The following is a 20,473-nucleotide window of genomic DNA, read 5'->3' as shown; positions in this document are numbered from 1 at the left end:
AGCAGAGCAAAGGGAAAAAAATGCATTATAAAAAATGCTCAAAATGAAGCCAGAAGAGCACAGAATGAAGGAGCATCAGGTAATTTTTGTCTATTTGTTTCTCCTGGTGAAAATTTTAATACAATCGAAGCTGCTGAAATTTCTTATTATATATCTTGAGCATATACGTACAAAAAAAAAAAAAAAAAATCTTCCTTGGTGTTGCTGACAACCTATGAGCGCCCCCTGCTGTTTTTAACTTGCTTAAAACCTGAGAGCTTTTCAACTGGGTCCTTTCTAAAATTATAAATACATACATACATACATACATACATACAATTTTTAGAAAATGCAGAAAATAAATTTTACTGACTTATATGTTTGTATGAGCTAACTTAAACATGAAGGCCAGAAAAAAATATGATGCTGCACCTCCTGACCCTCCAAAACATGGTAAAACGGAATGCATTGCTTTCTCAAGTAGAATGAGTATACCCTAGCCATTGTCTTGGGCCCCTAATCTCATCTTTGGGACTGGAACTTCTCCAGACTCAATCACTTCAGATCCCCACCACTGTTTCCAATGGAAATTTGTTACTAGCTTTCAAAATTTTAAACATCGTATAATTCTTGGCACTGCACTTCCAGTTTCAAGACTTTTGTGAAGCGATACAGACATGAATGCAAATAAATGGACGTTTACCATACTACTCATTATAATAAGAAATATTACTAAAAATAATTTAAATATTTGCATAAATCAAAATTTAAGTAAAGTATGATTCATTTGTATGTGCTTTTTATTTCTTTATTTTTATTTTCCATGCACTAATCATCTTTTATTGAGGTTTTTTTCTTTTAAATTTTTTAATGTTTATTTATTTTTGATAGAGAGAGAGAGAGAGAGAGAGAGAGACAGCCTGAGTGGGGGAGGGGCAGAAAGAGAGGGAGATACAGAATTGGAAGCAGGTTCCAGGCCCTGAGCTATCAGCACAGAGCACCCTGCAGGGCTCAAACTCACCAACTTGGATATCATGACCTGAGCTGAAGTCAGATGCTTAACGAACTGAGCCACCCAGGTATCCCTAGTGGGTGTTCATTCTCAATTAAAGGATTCAGGGGGTTGTGCACCTGAATGGCCCACTCAGTTGAGTGTCTGATTTTGGCTCAGGTCAAGATCTCATGCATGGTTCCTGGGTTCAAGTCCCACATTGGGCTCTGTGCTGACAGCTCAGATCCTGGAGTCTGCTTCAGATTCTGTGTCTTCCCTCTCTCTCTGCCCCTCCTCTGCTTGTGCTCTGTCTCTCTCTCTCTGTATCTCAAAAATAAATAAACGTTAAAAAAATTTTTTTTAATTAAAAAAAAAAAAAGGATTCAGGGATGTGAGGCAAAGGTCCTGGTCAGGAATACAGAATGCATCCTCCACACTGGGCCCTCTTCAGTAGTACTTGTGTAGCCACTTGGGTTTGAGTTCCTTGTTTGAAAGAAAGTAGTTGAAAAGCACATACGCTGTCAGCACCATAGAAATCCCAGGGATTCCTTCCTTTGAAACATTCCAGCCATGCCTTAGGAAGAAATCCCCCAACAGTATCCAGCTTGGCAGCTCTCCTAGTTTGACATCCATCAACTTCTCCTTCACTGGTATGACGGACACCATCTTGGAGTCCTGGGTGTCCATATATACTTATTTTTAAAAGTGCAGAAAACGTCTTGAAAAATCACATAAAGTTGTTAGTGGTTTCCTCTACTTTGGGAGATTTATGGACTAAAGGAATGAAAGTTACAGGTATACATACATATAATTATTTACATACATATAATTATTTACATAATTATATGATTATAGTTATATGTAATTTATATTAAATTTTATATAATATCTATTTCCACATTGTTTGTCTTCCCAATGTTTTTAATTATACTTTTTTATTTTGACATTGGTACATACAAGAAACAAAACATTTCCATTACCACAAGGATCTCTCATAACCCTTATATATCACACACACTTCCCTCTTACTCCTACCCACTCCTAACCCCTAGAAATCTCTTATCAATTTGTATAATTCTGTCATTTTGAGAATGCTATGTAAATGGAATTATACAGTATTTCAGTTTTTGGGTTGGCTTTTATTCACTTAGCATAATTCTCTATAGATTCTTCCAGCTTGTGTAGATCAATTGTTTATTCCTTTTTATAGTACTCCATCCTATAGATGTATAACAGTTGGCTTAACCATTCATCCACTTAAGGGCAATGGGGTTATTTGCAGGTTTTGGTTACTACAAATAAAACTTCTATGAATGTTTGTAATAAGTTCTTGCATAAACATGTTTCATTTCTCCAGATAAATGCCCAGCAGTACAATTGGTGAGTCATATGGTGGATGTATGTTTAGTTTTTCAAGAAACTGTCAAATGATTTTCCCAGAGTGAGTTATACTATTTTGCATTCACACCAGCAATTATGAGTGATCCAATTTTTCTACAACCTCATCAGCATTTGGTGTTGTTACATTCATAGTAAGTTTATCAACAATTTCTGCCATAATGTTTATCAATCAGTTTCTGCCTAGTTTCTCATGGTCTGTCCTTAGATTCCTTATTAATTCAATCCTCTTTTTGATAGACTCCCAGAAAAACCTCCACTCCCCAAAGATTGCCATATTAAATCTATTACTCAGTTTTCTCTATTTAGCAGATTGAATGAAAGCATAGAGAGTCATCCTTCTCAAACATGCCAAGTGCACCAAGCTTGGAATGAGAGCAATGAATAGCTTAATAATATGAATGATGCAAGAGAACAAAAGGGTCACCCCAACCAGATAAAACCTAACAGAAAATCTACCCATTCAATAAACCAAGCCCAACACAGACTATATTCAGGCTCTGTGTTATGTGCTAAGGATTATCAACATAAATAAGTTTGAGTTCCCCTCCATTTGACTTCAGAATCTAGAAAGGACACTTAGAAATAAGTATGAAAATAAGACTGTTGAAATATGTGTTATGAATATATCTGCTGGTTTAGAATAGCATCTGATGTTTTTTTCAATCAGCAATGAAACACTATCAAAAAGTCTGAAGCAGTGGTTGGAAGGGAGAGGTAAGAAACCACCTTTTCTGCTGTGTGGCTAATGGATTGGAAGGGATCAGCTCTGGGAATACAGAGGACATTTGGGAGACTAACACAGTAGTATGGTGAGAAATGACAAGGTTTGGGGAAAATAAGTAACAGGAACAATAATGAAAAATGTATGTACAGATGTAGAAAAGTTTTATAATAAACAGAACTTTCTTAGAGATTAGAAAGTAAAGCTGAGAAAAAGGCATACTGACAATGATTCTCAACTTTCTGACTTAGGCAATCAGGAAAATAGTTGTACTATATACTGAGACAGGAAATTAGAATATGGTAGCATGTTTTGAGAGCTAATGAGTTCAGGTGGAGGTGAATTCAGGTGAACATAAAAAAGGACTTCTGCTGGAAGTGTCTAATAGGTAACAATCTCTTTTCCTCAAAAGAGAGATATGGAATATAGCTATAGATTTTAGAGCTCCTAACATGGAAATTATATTGGCAGCTGTGGGAATGCATGAGACTCTCAATGAAAGCCATACACAAAGTGAAAAGAGAAGAGAAATAAATATTCAGAGGAATCAGGATAATAATGGCCATTTAAAGAAACTGAAAATAATGGGCAGAGAGTAAGAAGAACACTAGTGGTGGAAGGAAAGATAATCCAACAGAGCAGAAAATTTCAAGTAAAATGAAGTATCTCAGGTGGCAGCTACTCTGAAGTGGCCAAGTAATATGGTAAATGACATTATGTTTCCTAAATGAGTCAAGCATAGTCATGTGACTTGGTTTGGCCAATGAAACAGGACTATAAGTGATGTACTTCACTTTCATGGGAAAGTTTTAAAAGTTAGCCTATGACTCACTGAGTTCTCTTTTTGCATATGACATGATGATCAGAAATGCTCAAGATAAAGACTATTCCACCAGTTCCTGGTCACAGAATTCACACAACATGAAGAGAACTCTAAGCAACTCAAGATAATCAAACAGTGTGAGAACAAATTAAAATGCTGTGGATATAAGCCTCTGAAATTTGGGATTATCTATTATTGTAGGTGAGCAATCTAGTCTATTCTTACAGACTTAGGTGAAACAAAAAAGGAAAACAGAAAGTTTCACAAAGTGCAACTATTTTAGTTGAAAAAAAACACGGGGCTCAAAAAATAGCAGGAAATCAAGATAATCTTCATAGAGATGTCAGTTAACATTATGTTAATCAAGAACCAACCAGAAAACATAAATGACTTTAACATTTGGAACAGAGGGGCTATAATGCACAGAATTGATTCAATAGATGATAGAAGATCTAAACAGTCAAAGAGGTGATGGTGAGGCAACCTGGAATGGATAAAGCAGGAAGCCATTACCAACTTCAGCTGAAGAGCAAAAAAAAAGAGGTGGTGTAACCACTGCCACTGGAGTCGCCTGGCAAAGGCTGGAACCAATGCAGACCTATCCAGCAGGACATGGAGTTTCAGATGTGACATTTCTGGGGACTTCTCCCAAGTAGAAGGGTGAGGAGGCTATACTCAGGCTTTTCCCACTTCCCACCTCCTATGTCCTGCCTGAACCCCCCAGGGTCAGAATGCAGCTCAAAGGTCAGCTGACCTGGAAACCCAGGAACCAAGACAGGGAACCTGTAGGGGTTAGCATCACAGAGCCAAGCAGGAGAAGGGTGGGGAATGGATCTGAGGAAAAATAGTCCCAAGAATGGCACAACCTCAGGTCTGAAGGAAGAACAGAGCAGACATTCTTAATGGGAAGAAAGACATTACTGATTTTTCATTAAGGCATAAAAGTGCAGCAGCAAAGAGATTTAATTATCTTCTCAGTGATAGGGCTAGAGCACATGTCACAAAAGGAATAATGAAGGAAGGAAGGAAGGAAGGAAGGAAGGAAGGAAGGAAGGAAGGGAAGGAAGGAAGGAAGGAAGGAAGGAAGGAAGGAAGGAAGGAAAGAAGGAAGGAAGGAAGGAAGGAAGGAAGGAAGGAAGGAAGGAAGGAAGGAAAGAAGGAAGGAAGGAAGGAAGGAAGGAAGGAAGGAAGGAAGGAAGGAAGGAAGGAAGGAAGGAAGGAAGGAAGGAAGGAAGGAAGGAAGGAAGGAAGGAAGGAAGGAAGAAATATTGATGAGACAAGACATGTAACCAAAGGCCAGGTCATGAAGGGCCTGTAGGCCATGCTAAGGAGCTGGACATCCATTTTATAGGTTATTGTATATCACTGTAATTATATCTTGAAAAGATAATTCTAGTATCATAATAGATGGTGGCATGGGGAAAAGGAAAGGACAGTTCAGAAACTAGTTGCCAAAGGATGATGCAGTGAAGGCCTAACTTGGTGGCAGGGTCTGTAAGACCTATGGAGTGGCCATAGTATAGCCATAAACTTAAGAGAAACTCCCACTCTGGTGATGTAGACTCTAAACCAGTGAAAGACCGTAGGCTTGTCAGACAATACTTTGAACACCCTTTTCATTTTATATTTAAAAATATATTTAGCCTGCGTGGCTCAGTTGGTTGAGTATTTGACTCTTGATATCAACTCAGGTCATGATTTCACATTTTGTGAGATCAAGCCCCATGATTCTCTCTCTCCTTCTCTCTCCACCCCTTCCGTGCTCATGCTTGCTCTCTCTCTCTCTCTCCCCCTCCCCCAAAATAAATAAATAAGCGTTATTTAAAAAGCTTCTTTAGAAACAAGGGCATAAGAACTTGAGGTGTCTGGAAACATCGTCGAAGAGCAGTTGAAGAAAATGAAAATGTTTAATTTAGACTCAAGCAAGAGGGGAAGACATGATTATGTCTTCCTGAAAATGTAGGTTCTCTTGATAACAACAGGCTCTCTGGAGTTTATGACCCAAAAAATTATCTACTTAGGCCCTTCTGAATAGACAGACTCCAGAAATAAACATAGGACACAATGAAATCTATTCATTGCTTTATTCATTGTTTTCAGGGGTCACCACATCTTAGGCCGGAATGAGTTCCAGCCCGCAAGAAGGGGAGTACCTTCCCCTTCTCCTCCATCAGAGCTTAGTGCTGCCATCACACCAAATGCGACAGGGCCTCCTGAAAGGCAGAAGGATGAGAATAAAAATAAAGCAGCTTACATGTACTTAGCATGTTTCCAAAAATAGGCATCAACCTATTTAACCACCATTTTGCTGATGTGGAAACGGAAGCTCAGAGTGGTTAAGTTTCAACAAAGAATCCCTAAGCTGAGAAATATAAAGTCACAACCAGAACACAGGTCTCCTTCATTCAAAAATTCCTTCTAGAAAAGTAGATGTTGCACCTTCCCTGAGATGCCTGGACATGCAAACTTTATATGAGTATAGTCAGTAAAAGGGAAATACATGTCCGGAGGTGAGAACAGAGTGGTTGGGAGAGAGTGGGGAGAGACAAATTAGCCCACAAGCTATAGTTACCAGAAGTTTCTTCACTGCCTCAGAGGCCTCTGGTCCCAGCTCATTCACACACTTTTTTAGCCCTTCTACAAGGTGCTCAACAGAAATGCCCAGAGTTTTCAGAAGAAGCTTTAACGGATCCAAAAAGGGGAGAAGGTCATCCACAGGTAAAGGTAAGGCATTGTTGACAGCTTGTGGCAAACTGTTGGCAAGGAAAGCAGTGGCTGCAGGGCAAAAGGAAAACCACGTGAAACAGGCACATCTGATTCTTATCTGTTACTGCACTACCTTCCACTGTGTCCATCAATGGCTCCATTCCAGCCCCAATTGACTTCCCATGAAAACTTTTGCCTCAGGGCTTTTGCACCTGCTGTTCTGCCTCCTTAAGCTGTTCTTTCTCCAGATAGCTACGTGTTTCTCATCAAATATTACCTCCTCAGAAAGGTAGCTAAAATAGCATCACCCATCTCTAACTTCATTTTTTCTTACCATGACCTAAAATAGTAAATATTTGTTTATTTATTTCTTGCCTTCATCCTCTTACTAGTATGTAGGCTCCATGAGAACAAGGGGTATATGTTTTATTCACTTGTCTAAAACAGACCCTGGCATGTAGTAAGCACTCAGTAGATACTGGTGGTTGACTGAATAGGTATATACTTTGCATGTGGCTATCTCCACAGCCCATGGCTTTGAGGCCAAAGAGTAGATTCCATAATGAATCTTTACTTGGGGATATGCATGCCCAGGGAGTCCAGGGAGTTTCAACTTCAACTTCCAACTAATTCAACTTCACACTGCAAATATAACTGAACTCCAACTCTTTAAGAGTTAGTGCAGATGCATAGTTGAATAAAACAACGCTATTCCACTCAGAGAACTTACACAGTCTAGTGGACAATAAAGATCTGTGTATGCCACAGTGAGGAATGTGCTGTGCTAACATTATGGATTAAGCTCAGTGGAAACATAAGAGAAGGGATGACTAATTCTAATCTCTCTTCCCAGAGAGATGTTGTTGGAGTCACGTCTTTAAGCAAATTCCAGGATCATAAGGTAAAGAAGGGGAAGTGCATTATAAAAAGGAACAAAATTAACAAAAGCACTGAAATGTTAAAATGAAAGTGCATACACACGCTGGTGAGCCTTTCAGAAGTGGCTGGAGTGCAGACTTCTAGTGAGGCATGCTGAGGTGGGGAAAGGAGGTAAGGCTGCAGAACTCAGGTGAGGTCAGGTTTTTCAGAGCTTTGAATGCCATACTAATGAGTTTGAGACTTTTTTTCCCCAAGGGTAATGGGGAGGTATCAAGGCTCCTTTATGGAACAATTGCATTTTTTATCTTTGGCTTTAGAAAGATAACTCTCACATAGGAATGCCTGGATGGCTCAGTCAGTTAAGCGTGCAACTCTTAGTGTTGGGTTCAGGTCACGATCTCACAGTCTGTGAGTTCAAGTCCCGTGTCGGACTCTGAGCTGACAGTGCAGAGCCTGCTTAGGATTCTCTCTGTCTTCCTCTCTCTGCCCCATCCCCTGGTTGCATGCACTCTCTCTCTCTCTCTCAAAGTTAATAAATAAAAACTTAAAAAAAAAGAAAGATACCTTTCACATAGAAGATGAATAAGAAGGAAAATGTAGAGAATGAGAATATATACAATATATATTTTTACAAGACACATGGTGCAGATATGTAAACCCACATATGCATGAGCACACATATAAGAAAAAAGACCCTGCCCTAGTTCATTTTCCTTAGGAGTCCTTTTCATTTCCCCATTCAAATCATACAAGAGGAGCCTACGCATCTACTTCCCTTCATCTGCTACCACCTATTTTCCTTCCAAAATTCTCCCCCAGAGGAGGGATATTTATTTCCTCCAACCACCTTTCAATTGCCACCTCTTTCTGTAGACATTTGACACTAGTCACTGAAGACAAACAAAGTAGCCAAGACTGGTTAAGTTACAAATTGATCCAAAATTTCAGTAAAAAGTACAAGCCAAAGTTGCCAATGTGGGTATGGCAGCATCCAGTTTCTCATGATTAATCTCCCTACTTATTTTTAAGGCTTTGGTGAATGTCTTCTCTGTATAGACTTATATACTTTCAGGGGAAGACCCTCAAAGCCTCCTGTTCTTTGAATGAGCAATGGTTATCACAGTGCATTTTGCAGATGTCAATATACCTCCAAAAAGAATGGATCAGTTCCCATTCTCCTCCAAGAATCCAACTTCTATACCCCACCTAGAAATTGAACTGTTGGCCTCTTAGTCCTCTCACAGAGCTGTATGTCTATATGTCTCTGTGCATTAGTCTAGCATCGTAGTAACTTCTGTCTGGAGAAGACTTAGCTCCCCTGTCAGATTAAAAGAACCTTGTAAACAATCTTTGTGTCTGATTCATATCTATATCTTCCCATGTTTATCCAAATGCCCAACAGGTTGTAGCCATTCGGCAACTATCTGTTAACTGTGTGAACAGATAAATGTAGAAATGTCTCAGGAGAAACAACCTGGCAAGTGACTACAGGTGACAGAAAAAAAAAATGAACTCCATACAGTTTCAAAAGAAAGAAGTTACAAAGTGAGATTCTGACTCAAGATTAATGAAGATAAGAAAACTAAGGGGACAATGTTCAACAGTGTTGATCTTTAGTGTGAGTTGGCTAACTTTTTTTTAAGTTTATTTATTTTGAGAGAGAGAGCATGAGCAAGAGAGGAGCAGAGAGAGACAGGGAAAGAGAGACTCCCAAGCAGGCTCCCTGCTGTCAGCAAAGAGCCCAATGTGTGGCTCTATTTCTCGAACTGTGAGATCATGACCCTAGCCAAAACCAGGAGTTGGACACTTAACCAACTGAGCCACCCAGGTGCCCCTGGCTAACTTCTTCTGTAGGATTCATTAAGGATAGTATTTTTATTGGGTTATAGCTTGGTAGGCTGGGATGGGGGTAGGGGGTTGCTGTATCTGAAATCCCTTCCAACCTTTCTATTCCATGGTTCTAAAACTCCCTCCACTATATTCCCCTGGGAGCCTAGGTTTACTAGTTATGTTCCTATTAACAGAAAAGTAGAGGAATATATGTTCAGGCTACTTACCAGAGTAACTGCAGATGCTGAGGGTCACCAGCAAAAACACAGTTACCAGCTTCATGATAGGTTTTCTGTGATATTTACTTGGAGTTTAAAAATGAATTGCAAACGGCAGTGAATGCACTGAGCTAGTGGCTCCACTCGCTGTGCAGTGTGACAGCTACTTTTTGCACATGCACATATTTATATACCACCCATGACCTAAATTTCAGTCACTACCACTTGATCCACCCCAAAGAAGAAGAGCATGAAGGTCATATTTCCTCACTAAACAAATTGGAGGTTTTTCCGCTTTTCCTCATGTTCCTATGAGAAACAAAGCCTTCACTTGAAGCATTCTCAAGGACCTCTCATAAAAGCCCTTCCTTGCCCAGAGATGCCAGCAGGAGCAGAGAGCTCTAAGAGTTCTTCTCTTGAAATAATATTGCAAAAAGGGGAAGTTTAATATTGAGATTAAATAAGGAGCAAATGTTCTGTTTTCCTCCAGCTTTCTATTCATTTAAAGTTGGCAGAGTCACATCACCTGATATGCTACCCAGCTGTGGAAGCAATCAGATGGTCCCATCAGCTGTGGTATATACAGACTCAGCTTCATTGCATTTAGTGCCATATTACTCTAGAATTTACCTCCACCCACCCCATCCCCACTCACACATCTACCATGGCAAGATCTCTTTTCTAGTATCTCACAGTTATTTTGAGAATCCCTAGGGTGTGCCTTCTTTGTGCTATCACATAGAATAATAGGCTCAGGATCTAAAAATCAAAATGCTTTTGGGCGTCTGGGTGGCTCAGTCGGTTAAGTGCCCACCTCTTGATTTTGGCTCAGGTCATGATCTCATGGTTAATGGGATTGAGCCCTCGGTTGGGCTCTGGCTAACCATGTGGGATCTACTTGGTATTTGCTCGCTTACTCTCTCTCTCTCTCTCTCTCTCTTTCTCTGCCCCCCCCCCTGCTTGCACATGCTCTCTTTCTCTCAAAATAAACTTTAAAAATGAATAAAATAAATAAAAATCAAAATGCCTTTGTAAAAACCTAGGATTCAATATTTACTCTTGGTATAATCTTGGATTAGACTTTTTAAAATCTATAGTATTGGTCTCCTCACCTACGATGGGGGTGTGTGTGACCCTGAGGCAAAAAATCATTGCAAGACCTTGTCTACATAAATAACTTAGGATACCAAAACATGCATTTCAGAACCATTCTGCCAATCCAATTTCACACAATCACACAAAGGAAATACTGGGCCAGCCACAGGAGCAATCTGCTTGCAACGCCGCACCCCTAGAATCAGGACTTGACCACGGGGCTCCAGGACATCCCTATTTGTAAGCACGAGCCCTGGAATTCCTTTAGCATCTGGCACTTCACATGCAAGAAAGAGGGTAAGAATGAACCTTGAAGGAGAAAAACAGGAATCAGGATGCAGGTAGATGCCAGTCCCAGGTCAAACAGCACTGCTGGCCTCAGTCATCCCCACCATGAAAGAAGGACACAGAACATTTTGAGGAAGATATGCCAAGGCATGAGCCCTAATGGTGCACCAGCCAGGAGTTGGAGCTCCAATTGAGGGTGTGGTAGTGTCAGGAAAATTTAGTAAAATTGTGCAGAGAATGTAACTGCAGCAAATCAGGATTAGTACTTAATAAGTGTCATCTGTTATTCATTCTTGTAAGGTACTGCATTGTAACTGCCATTTGTTTATTTTTCTGCTACTTTATAAACTGCGTGAAGCAGATCATGAATTACCACCATGCTAATTCTCTCCTTCGACTTCTGCTGTGTCTGTCAGAGAGTGCTTCCATTTCTCCTGGGTATTAACACCTATCCAGGGATATCGATGTGCCAAAACCCTCAGAGGGCCAAGGCTGTGTGGTAAAGTAGAAGTGAGTTGATGCCATCAGTTACTTTTATGTTGAGGGGTGGCTGGCTGACTCAGTCAAGATCGAGAGCATGCAACTCTTGATCTTGAGCTGTGAGTTCAAACCCCATGTTGGGCATGCAGCCTACTTAAAATTAAAAAATAAATTAAATAAATAAATATTTTTATGTTGTGGTATCTTTATGGGATACTAATCAGCGATGCCCTCATCTTTGCTTGTCATTTTCCAGGTTCCTTTCAGATCCTTTCCCTGCACATCCCCTCCTCTGCTCTGTCCTAGAGGAAGCTGAGTTCTCCAAACTGTGGTTTCCAGACTTGCTTGCCAAATGTGTCTGGTTAGGTCTAGCTTATGGAAGGCACTGGTAGAGGATTCCAAGGGAGAGAATGGGAGAACCCAGGGTATTTCTCCCTTTCTCTGCTTCAGGAAATATCTTGACCAGTGACTCCATCTTCTCTGTGGCTCCAGCTCCTTCCAGTAAGGCCCTGTGCTTGCGGTCCCACCCAAGCCAGGCTGACACACGACTGTTCCAGCTTCTATGGCATGGCCCCAGCCCTCAGTCCAAGCTCCTCATCCTCTGACTCAGTCAAGGAGACAGGAGTCAGTAGTAGCTTCAAGCATTTTGTAAGATCAGGATTGTCTCACCTCCCTGCTTCTTGCTTTAACTGCACTTCTAGCACCTTGTAAATTATCTTCCAAGTTAAATTCTTCCTATTTGATCACCTGGTATGGTTTTGATTTTCTGGCTGGAAAATAACTAATATAGCATTCTAAAATATTAGAGAGCTTTCGTTGAAAACAGATCTTTCAGTTTTTAAACAGTTTCTAAACAGAGGTGTTTCTCTCACAGGTATCAAGTGATAGATTCACGAAGGGCAAGACCAAGACTCCTCCAAGAGAAATAAAGCATCACACACACAAAGCTGCTTCTCCTTTCCAACCTCTAAGGCGTCTGATAGTGTCTTGAGCTTGTCTGCTGGCCCGACAGGGTGAGTTCTTCTCTAGGAAGTCCCGTGTGCTGGATTCTAATAGGCCTATCAAACAGCCTGCCAGACATGCAGTATTGGCTGAGACCTGGTAGTAGACATGGCTTGGACTAAAGGCTGGAACCTGCTCCATGCAAAACACACACACACACACACACACACACACACACACACACACACATTCACAAACACCCACATTCTTACACATGCAAGAACACTCATCTGTGCCTGTGCACACATACACACACAACCATCAAGTACTACTGTTTTCACTCATTCAACAAACGTTTGCTGATCATCAACTGTGTGTCAGGAATTAGAACTGGAGCAGTAAACCAGACAAGCAAATTTCTCGCCTTCCTGGAAGTGACAATATGATAAACAGAGAATGAACAAGTAAGCAAAGAACAAATGATAAGAGGTAAGAAGCAAAGAGGATGCAGTGATAGGGAACAAGTAGACTGGGTTATAATCAGAGTTGAAAAGAAACTTGGACTTGGCTACTTCCATGCTTCTTAAGTTCTGAGCCACTGCAGTCATCATGTTTTTTTATTCCATATTTTTGATGCTTTGAGATCTTGGGGACTTGTTGACCTTGGAGGTATTGCCCTTCCCAGGGCTAGGTAATTCCTAGAGATAGCAAATGACACCTTTCATATCCAAACCAACCAACACAGAGCCCATCAGGCCAACTACCTCCTTTATGGAACTCTCATACTCTAGGCTACTACACCCCTGCCTTAATCACCCAAGGCCAGGTACCAGACAACTAGAGATAGTCCCTAATCCCCAGAGCCAACAGAAATTATTCAAACTAGCCAATCCTTAACCCGCTTACCCATCTTATCCATCCCTTCCCACAGAAACCATAATAAAAGCTCTTGCCCCCTTTCCTCCCCCCAACCTTACCCCTTCACCCTCCTGACAGATCGGGTGCTTCCCTTGTGAAACCCACACCCCCCTCCCCGCCCCGTGATGTGGCCACAAGGATCTGAGTACAACGATCTATCTTTTTGATGGCAGTCATCTCCTGATCTGTTGGCCTGAAAAATAACAAAACCTATATTTTAAAACAGGAATCTAGGCTTTTCTTGTGCCTTTGTGATGCTGCTGATACTGTCTTTCTTTGCAACATAATTATTTGAACTAATGTCTTCTTTCCCAGGACTACTTTGTAAACATCCTGATGGGGCTTGTCTTGCTCACGTCTGGACCCTAACACAGAGCCTTACACACTTGATAATATTATTAGGGACCACTAATCAGCGCCAGGCACTACACCTTGCAAAAACTATCTACTTCATCCTCACAAAATCCTTGACCATAAGGGCTTTTATCCCACTTCACAAATGAGAAGTCTGAAGCCAGAAGCAAGAATTGATTGCCAAGATTACTTAGATAATAAAAAATGCAACCATCATTGAAGTCCGTTCTTTTCTGATTTGTATTCCTTTACTTTTAGACACTTAACTAATATTCATTTCCATTAAGCATTTGTAAAATAGATTACCTCATGAAGATAAATAAAAAGGAAATGAGTGCCAGTGTTTCTAAATTAATTTTGGATGTGCTTTTTTTTTGTTTTTAATGTTCATTTTTGAGAGACAGAGACAGAGCATGAGCAGGGGAGGGGCAGAGAGAGAGGGAGACACAGAATCCAAAGCAGGCTCCAGGCTCTGAGCTGTCAGCACAGACCCAGATGTGTGGCTCGAACTCAAGAACCACAAGATCAAGACCTAAGCTGAAGTTGGACACTCAACCAACTGAGCCACCCAGGCACCCCTGGATGTGCTTTTTGAACGAATTTTTTGTGGAGATAAAATTTGTACTCAGGAGTGGAAATTCATTAGCCATTCAACAGTGATTTACTGATCACGTTTGGTATTTTGGCTCTGTAGTAGATGTTGGGAATACAGCAGGAGCAAAAGCAGGAATCACTCTTGCCTCATTTAAATTATATTAAAGAAAACTGTTAGAATCAAATCAGTTTTTTTTTCTCTGTAAGAGGAATGGCAGTTATAAAGAAGCCACTGAATTTAGATATGAGATACTGATCAGGAAAAAGAAAAGAATCAGCCTGAGATTTTCATTCAACACTCTTCCTTCCAGCTGCAGAGGACACAGTCAGTCACCAGGAAATCACACTGAAAGTGTAGAAGTAGAGCTTGTTATTTTCCTTCTTCTCCTTGCTATGACTGGATGGTCAAAAGTAGCCTAAACTGAAGGCTATCTAAGAAGGGGAATCAGTCTTAAAATCTGTCTTTAAAAACACAACCACATAAAATAGAATTAGATGTCATCCCAGGGGAGCCTGAGTGGCTCACTGGTTAAGTGTCTGACTCTTAATTTCGGCTCAGGTTATGTGTTTTGTGGGATTGAGCCCCCACATCGCTTGGGATTCTCTTTCTCCCTCTCTCTCTCTCTCTGCCCCTTCCCTGCTCATGCTGCTCCCTCTCTCTCTCTCTCAAAATAAATAAACTTAAAAAAATGTCACAGGAGTGTATCAACCTCATAAAGATTGGAGAAAAGCAAAAACTCTGTTCCTGGCTCCCTTCCATATTGACTGAATCCTATTCAGTGAAAATCAGGCCATTGTCATTTGAGGCTTTTAGTCCCTTTCTACACACTACAGGGAACCCCAAATGGAACGTGAGCTGAGGATGATGGAACACAGGAAATAATGGGTAAACCAAGACCAACTTGAAGCAAAATGTGAGGAGCATTGGAAGGGGTGACCAGTGATTGGTCTGGGGTTGATTTTTCAATGGATTTAAGTGTTACCTAAATGCAAAGACATGAATAAACAGAGAAAATAAGAAATAAAGCTACAATTTGCAATGTTTTATGTTAGAAAACAGAGATGATTACGTGGGCTGAAAAGAAGGAAGTGTGGACAGTGTCTCACCTCTCCTTGTCTAGCAGTGTTTATTCATATTGTCTGACCATGGCAGATTTCAAACAAAAGTTTAGTTTGCAATCAAACAATGAGTTGGGTCACAAGAGTTAGATGAGAAGATATGGCTGTAAAAGACTAAATTCTGATAGCCTGAATGAGACTAGTACTTGATCTAGCAAGATTTTTTTTTTGAAGTATAACTGACATACAACTTATGCTTAACTTCACATGTACAACATAATGATTCAGTATTTGTATATACTGCAAAATGATCGGCACAAGTGTGGTTAACATGTGTCACCATACATAGTTACAGAAATTTTTCTTGTGATGAAAAATTTTAAGATGTGCTCTCTTTAAATTTAAATATGCAATAGAGTATTATTAACTATAGTGGCCATGTTGTACATTACCTGTGCATGACTTATTTTATAGCTGGAAGTTTGTGCCTTTTGACCCCTTTCACCCATTTTACCCACCTCCACCCCCCACCTCTGGCAACCACCAATCTGTCAATCTGTCCTCTGTATCTATGAGCTTGTTGTTGTTGTTCTTTTAAAGATTACACGTATAATTGAGATCATACAGACTTTGTCTTTCTCTAAGTTACTTCATTGACCATACTGCCCTCATAGTCCATCCATGTTGTTGCAAATGGCAAGATTTCCTCCTTTTTGTGGCTGAATAATATTCCATTATATATACACACTGTATTTTCTTTATCCATTCACCTATTGATAGGCACTTGACGTTGTTTTCATATCTTGGTTATTGTAAATAATGCTGCTATGAACACGGGGTTGTGTATATCTTTTTGAGTTAGTGTTTTCATTTTCTTCAAATAAATATCCAGAAGTGGAATTACTGGATCATATGGTGGTTTTATTTTCAATTGTTAAAGGAAACTCCATACTGTTTTACATAGTGGCTGCACCAATTTACATTCTCACCCACAGTACATGGGTGATCCCTTGTCTCCACATCCTCACCAACACTTCTTATTTCTTTTCTTTTTGATAGTAGCCATTCTAACAGGTGTGAGTGATATGTCGTTGTGTTTTGGATTTGCATTTCTCTGATGACTAATGATGTTAAGCATCTTTTCACGTACTTGTTGGTCATCTGTATCTTCTTTGGAAGAATGTCTAATCAAATCCTGTGCCCATTTTTTAATTGGATTGTTTAGGGATTTTGCTATTATGTTGTATGACTCCTTTACATATTTTTGATATTAACCATTCAGTAGGTTGCCTCTTCATTTTGTTGTTGCTTTCCTTTGCTGTACATAAGCTTTTGAGTTTGATGCAGTCACACTTGTTTATTTTTGCTTTCGTTGTTTATCTGGCAAGATCTGATCAATAGTGAGAGATATGAGTTCTTATACAGAAGGCAGTCTGGTCACCAGGTTTCTAAGCAGATTAGTATAAAGAGAGGCAGAAAGACCTTTCAGCAACGAGGACAACTCTGGGCTCAGATGAGCACATAATGCCAATCTATGGTATACTCCCACATTCACCGTTAATGTCACTGTCTTTTTAGGGAACCAGGGGAGCATTTGCTACACTTAGTTTCCAGCAAAAATGTCAAACAGAGAGGAGGGGAGATCTTCACAGAGGGGAGATCTTCAATGTCCAGCACACATTCTCCACACTGTGATCTTATCCTAAGTTGGCTTTCAACTGCTCTACCCTGGCAACCTTGCAGAGATCCACTCAGGCAAAGTGTCAAACTGTAGCTTATGTGAGTCTTGGGAACACCTGTGATTCTCCTGGAACCTGAACCTGAGAGAACGGGAGGCCTGGACCAGCTACTGTGAGGTCATCTCCCCACCCCCCACCCTTCCACCTCCCCTGGAAGGCTGTCTTAAGACATTTCTCATTGCCTCCCAGGTTCTCTGAGATATGAGGCTTCCTGCCCTCCCCCTCTCAGAACAGAGCTGCAGAATGTAAAACCAAAACCTCTTTGCTGTAGTCTAGAATGGACACCTCAGCAAGAGGGTAGCCCACGACTCATGTTGCGGTCATCCAACCCCTTCTGGTCAGGTATCATCCTTTTCGCTGTATGGGACAAAGAAGACAGGGAGCTGGCACTTTTGGTTTGTCCTTCTCTTTGCTGTTTGTGTGTTAAACCACCTAATCTAAAAGGGCCTCTTGTTTTTTTAGCAGGTCAATCAATCAGGCTTAGCTCTGCCTTGTCTTCAATGTGTGTTCCTGACACCTTTCCAATAAACAGACAAACAGCACGTTCACCATGTGGGTGTGACTCAGGAACATGAAAAGTTCATGGTGCACTGTGCCAAGTTATAGGGCTTCACTCAGCGTCTCAGCTATAAATCATTTCCCTCTTTCCAAACATTTACACTCGGACTCTATTGACCAGTGGTACAGTTTGCAGGGGCATTTTTACTAAGGTGAGTGAGCCCCTGGCAAGACTTGTACAAATGGGCACAGTTGATGATGTTTGCTCAACAATGTCTCCACCTTCTCCAAATCTTTCCATTGTTGTGAATGATCTTTTGTTTCCTGAATGCCCTTATTCTTCCTTTAGTGATCAAGAGCACAGGTCCTAGAGCCAGCCCGTTTGGATTCATGTCCTAGCTTCTCCACTGGGGGAGTTACATTATCTCTCTGGGCCTCAGTTTTATCAAGTTATAAAATAAAGCTAACAAAAAGACTTCTTATAGGATTGTTAAAAGGCGTAATAAGTTAATGTATGCAAAATGCTTACAAAAATTAGTACCTCAGCATGGGCAATCATCATCATCATCATCATCATCATCATCATCACCAACCTCTCCTCTTTTAGTTTTCCAGCTTCCCTAACCGTCACCTCCAACACAGCAGCCACCAGGACCAACAACTTCATGAACCCTAGTCAATTACTTAATATTGAGTGATATTTGGGAAGTTTTATTTAAAATTTTCTCTTTAAGGAATTCCATATTTCTTTAGCTTGCTATTAAGAATACAAGGAGGGAAATGGATAATCACTGTATCCACTAACCAAATAATAGAGGATGTTTTGGTGTACAGTTTTAAATAAGAGACAATTTCATAGCTATAGAAAAGATTTGAGTACCAGTACAAAAATTTTTTTCAGGATCATTTGAGAGTAAATTGCCGATCTGATGTTCTATGACTTACAAATATTAGTGCATACAAGCAAAGACATTCTCCAACATGCCCATAATCAGGAATTTAACATTCATGCATTGCTACCATCTAAGACTTAGACTCAATTCAGATTTCATCAACTGTCTGAATAACGTCTTTTACAGCAAAGGATCCGGTTCAGAATCACGTGTTACACTCAGTTAACAGGTCTTTTAGTCATCTTTGGTCCGGAAGACTTCCTCAGTCTCTCTTGACTTTCATGACCTTGACATTTTTGAAGATTACAGGCCAACTTTTTTGTAGAATGTTGCTCAATTTGGGTTTGCCTGACATTTCCTCATGGCTAGGTTCAGGTTATAAAAGAAGCCAGGCTGAGTTCCCACTGGATACCATCAGTTGGCACAAGGTTTGTTCCCTTACTGATTTATGTTGTTCATCTCAATCTCTTGATTAAGGTGAAATCTGCCAGATTTCCCAACTATACTTTTTTCCTGTTGTAATTAACAAGTGTTTTTGTGGGAAGGTACTTTGAAACTATGTAAATATACCATTCCTAATACAATTTTCAATTTATCGTTTAAATATCAAAACTATGTTAAATGGATTATAATTCATTACTAATTTTTAAAATTTCTTTTCATGTTTTATTTTTGAGAGAGAGAAAGACAGAGTGCGAACGGGGGGAGGGGCAGAGAGAGACAGAGACACAGACTCCGAAGCAGGCTCCAGGCTCTGAGCTGTCAGCACAGAGCCCGACGTGGGTCTCAATCTCCCAAACTGTGAGATCATGACCTAAGCCAAAGTTGGATGCTTAACCGACCGAGCCACCCAAGTGTCCCTCATTACTAATTTTTTTTAATGTTTATTTATTTATTTTTGAGAGAGAGAGAGAGAGGGTGTTTGTGCATGGGTGGGTGGGGAGAGTCAGAGAGCGAGGGAGAGAGAGAATTCCAAGCAGGCTCCACACCATCAGCTCAGAGCCTGACACAGGGCTAGAACCCACCAACTGTGAGATCATGACCTGAGCCTAAACCAAGAGTCAGATGATTAACCAACTGAGCCACTCAGGTGCCCTAATTACTATAATATTTGATAACCAAATTGTCCCAAATTTTGAGCCCCTTTGAGCTGGCCTCTTTGCCTTGGGCTGTGTCCCCAAGATTTTGTGCACTGCCTTAGTTTCTGGTACTGCCAGATGTTCTAGTCTTATCATCAAAATCCTCTGCCCCCAGCCCTGAATAAACCCCTTCCCTAAGGAATGACCCTTAGTCCTTAGTATAAGAGTAATATTGTGGGATCATCCATGTACTAGGTTGCTCATTTCAACTGGGGTGTCAAAGATTTGTTCTTATTCTGTGTTTATGACTCAGTTTACTAGATCCATCCATTTGTTGGAATAGAAAGAACTGACATGGGTCAGAGAAGTTTTAATCAAGCCCAGTCTCTCTCATTTAATTCCTGTGGCAAATCATTTCACCTTTCTGAATCTCAGCTTATTAATCTATAAAGAAGGGTCACCAATGGGGCACCTGGGTGGCTCAGTCAGTTAAGTGTCCGACTTTGGCTCTAGTCGTGATCTTGTGGTTCGTGGGTTTGAGCCCTACATCGGGCTTTGTGCTGACAGCTCAGAGCCTGGAGCCTGCTTCAGATTCTGTGTCCCCCTCTCTCTCTGCCCCACCCCTGCTTGTGCTCTGTCTCTCTCTGTCTTTCAAAAATGAATAAACATTAAAAAAAAATTTCTTTTTAAAAGGGTCACTAATGCTTACCATATAGGGTTGTTTGGATTAATTTAGATGGTATATGTTCAGGCCCTTGGTTCACAGGTATTACAATAATAAAAATCGTATCATTCATTCCATCTAGTCTAGAAAAAGAATTCAGGTTCTGTCAATTGAGCATCTGACTGTTGATTTCAGCTTGAGTCAGGATTCCAGGGTCGTGGAATCAAGCCCAGCATTGGACTCTGCACTGAGCATGAAGCCTGCTTGGGTTTCTCACTCTCTCTCCCTCTGCCTGTCTTCCCTTTTGCGCACGCACACACAC

General features: G+C 40.5%; 2 protein-coding genes across 3 annotated transcripts in view; both read right to left on the bottom strand.

Annotated features, from left to right (window-relative positions):
- Positions 1 to 1,417: 1,417 nt before the first annotated feature.
- Positions 1,418 to 2,970, bottom strand: LOC113603471 (ATP synthase subunit f, mitochondrial-like). The gene has a single exon (XM_053200200.1). It carries the CDS (start codon positions 1,655 to 1,657, stop codon positions 1,418 to 1,420), a length of 240 nt encoding a protein of 79 aa, XP_053056175.1. The 5' UTR covers positions 1,658 to 2,970.
- A 3,010-nt stretch (positions 2,971 to 5,980) lies between these two features.
- The window catches only part of SCGB3A2 (secretoglobin family 3A member 2), a 42,077-nt gene continuing 27,584 nt past the window's right edge, over positions 5,981 to 20,473 (bottom strand). The window contains exons 1-3 of one of the 2 annotated variants that reach the window (XM_027042081.2): positions 9,558 to 9,740; positions 6,488 to 6,690; positions 5,981 to 6,128 (exon numbers count right to left, since the gene is read on the bottom strand). In XM_027042081.2, the coding sequence (XP_026897882.1) occupies positions 6,105 to 6,128; positions 6,488 to 6,690; positions 9,558 to 9,612 (282 nt within the window). In that variant the 5' untranslated portion in view covers positions 9,613 to 9,740 and the 3' untranslated portion in view covers positions 5,981 to 6,104. Of the gene's footprint in view, positions 6,129 to 6,487; positions 6,691 to 9,557; positions 9,741 to 20,473 lie in introns of those variants that run through there. The other variant, XM_053222860.1, reaches the window with a different exon arrangement.

Source organism: Acinonyx jubatus, chromosome A1 (genome assembly GCF_027475565.1).
Source record: "Acinonyx jubatus isolate Ajub_Pintada_27869175 chromosome A1, VMU_Ajub_asm_v1.0, whole genome shotgun sequence".
Classification (NCBI taxonomy): Eukaryota; Metazoa; Chordata; class Mammalia; order Carnivora; family Felidae; genus Acinonyx; species Acinonyx jubatus.
The sequence above is the reverse complement of the archived record's forward strand: the minus strand, read 5'-3'. Positions and strand labels throughout refer to the sequence as shown.

Coding starts and splice junctions, on each gene's coding strand:
- LOC113603471 (XM_053200200.1), bottom strand. CDS start 1,657: ATGGACACCCAGGACTCCAAGATGGTGTCCGTCATACCAGTGAAGGAG.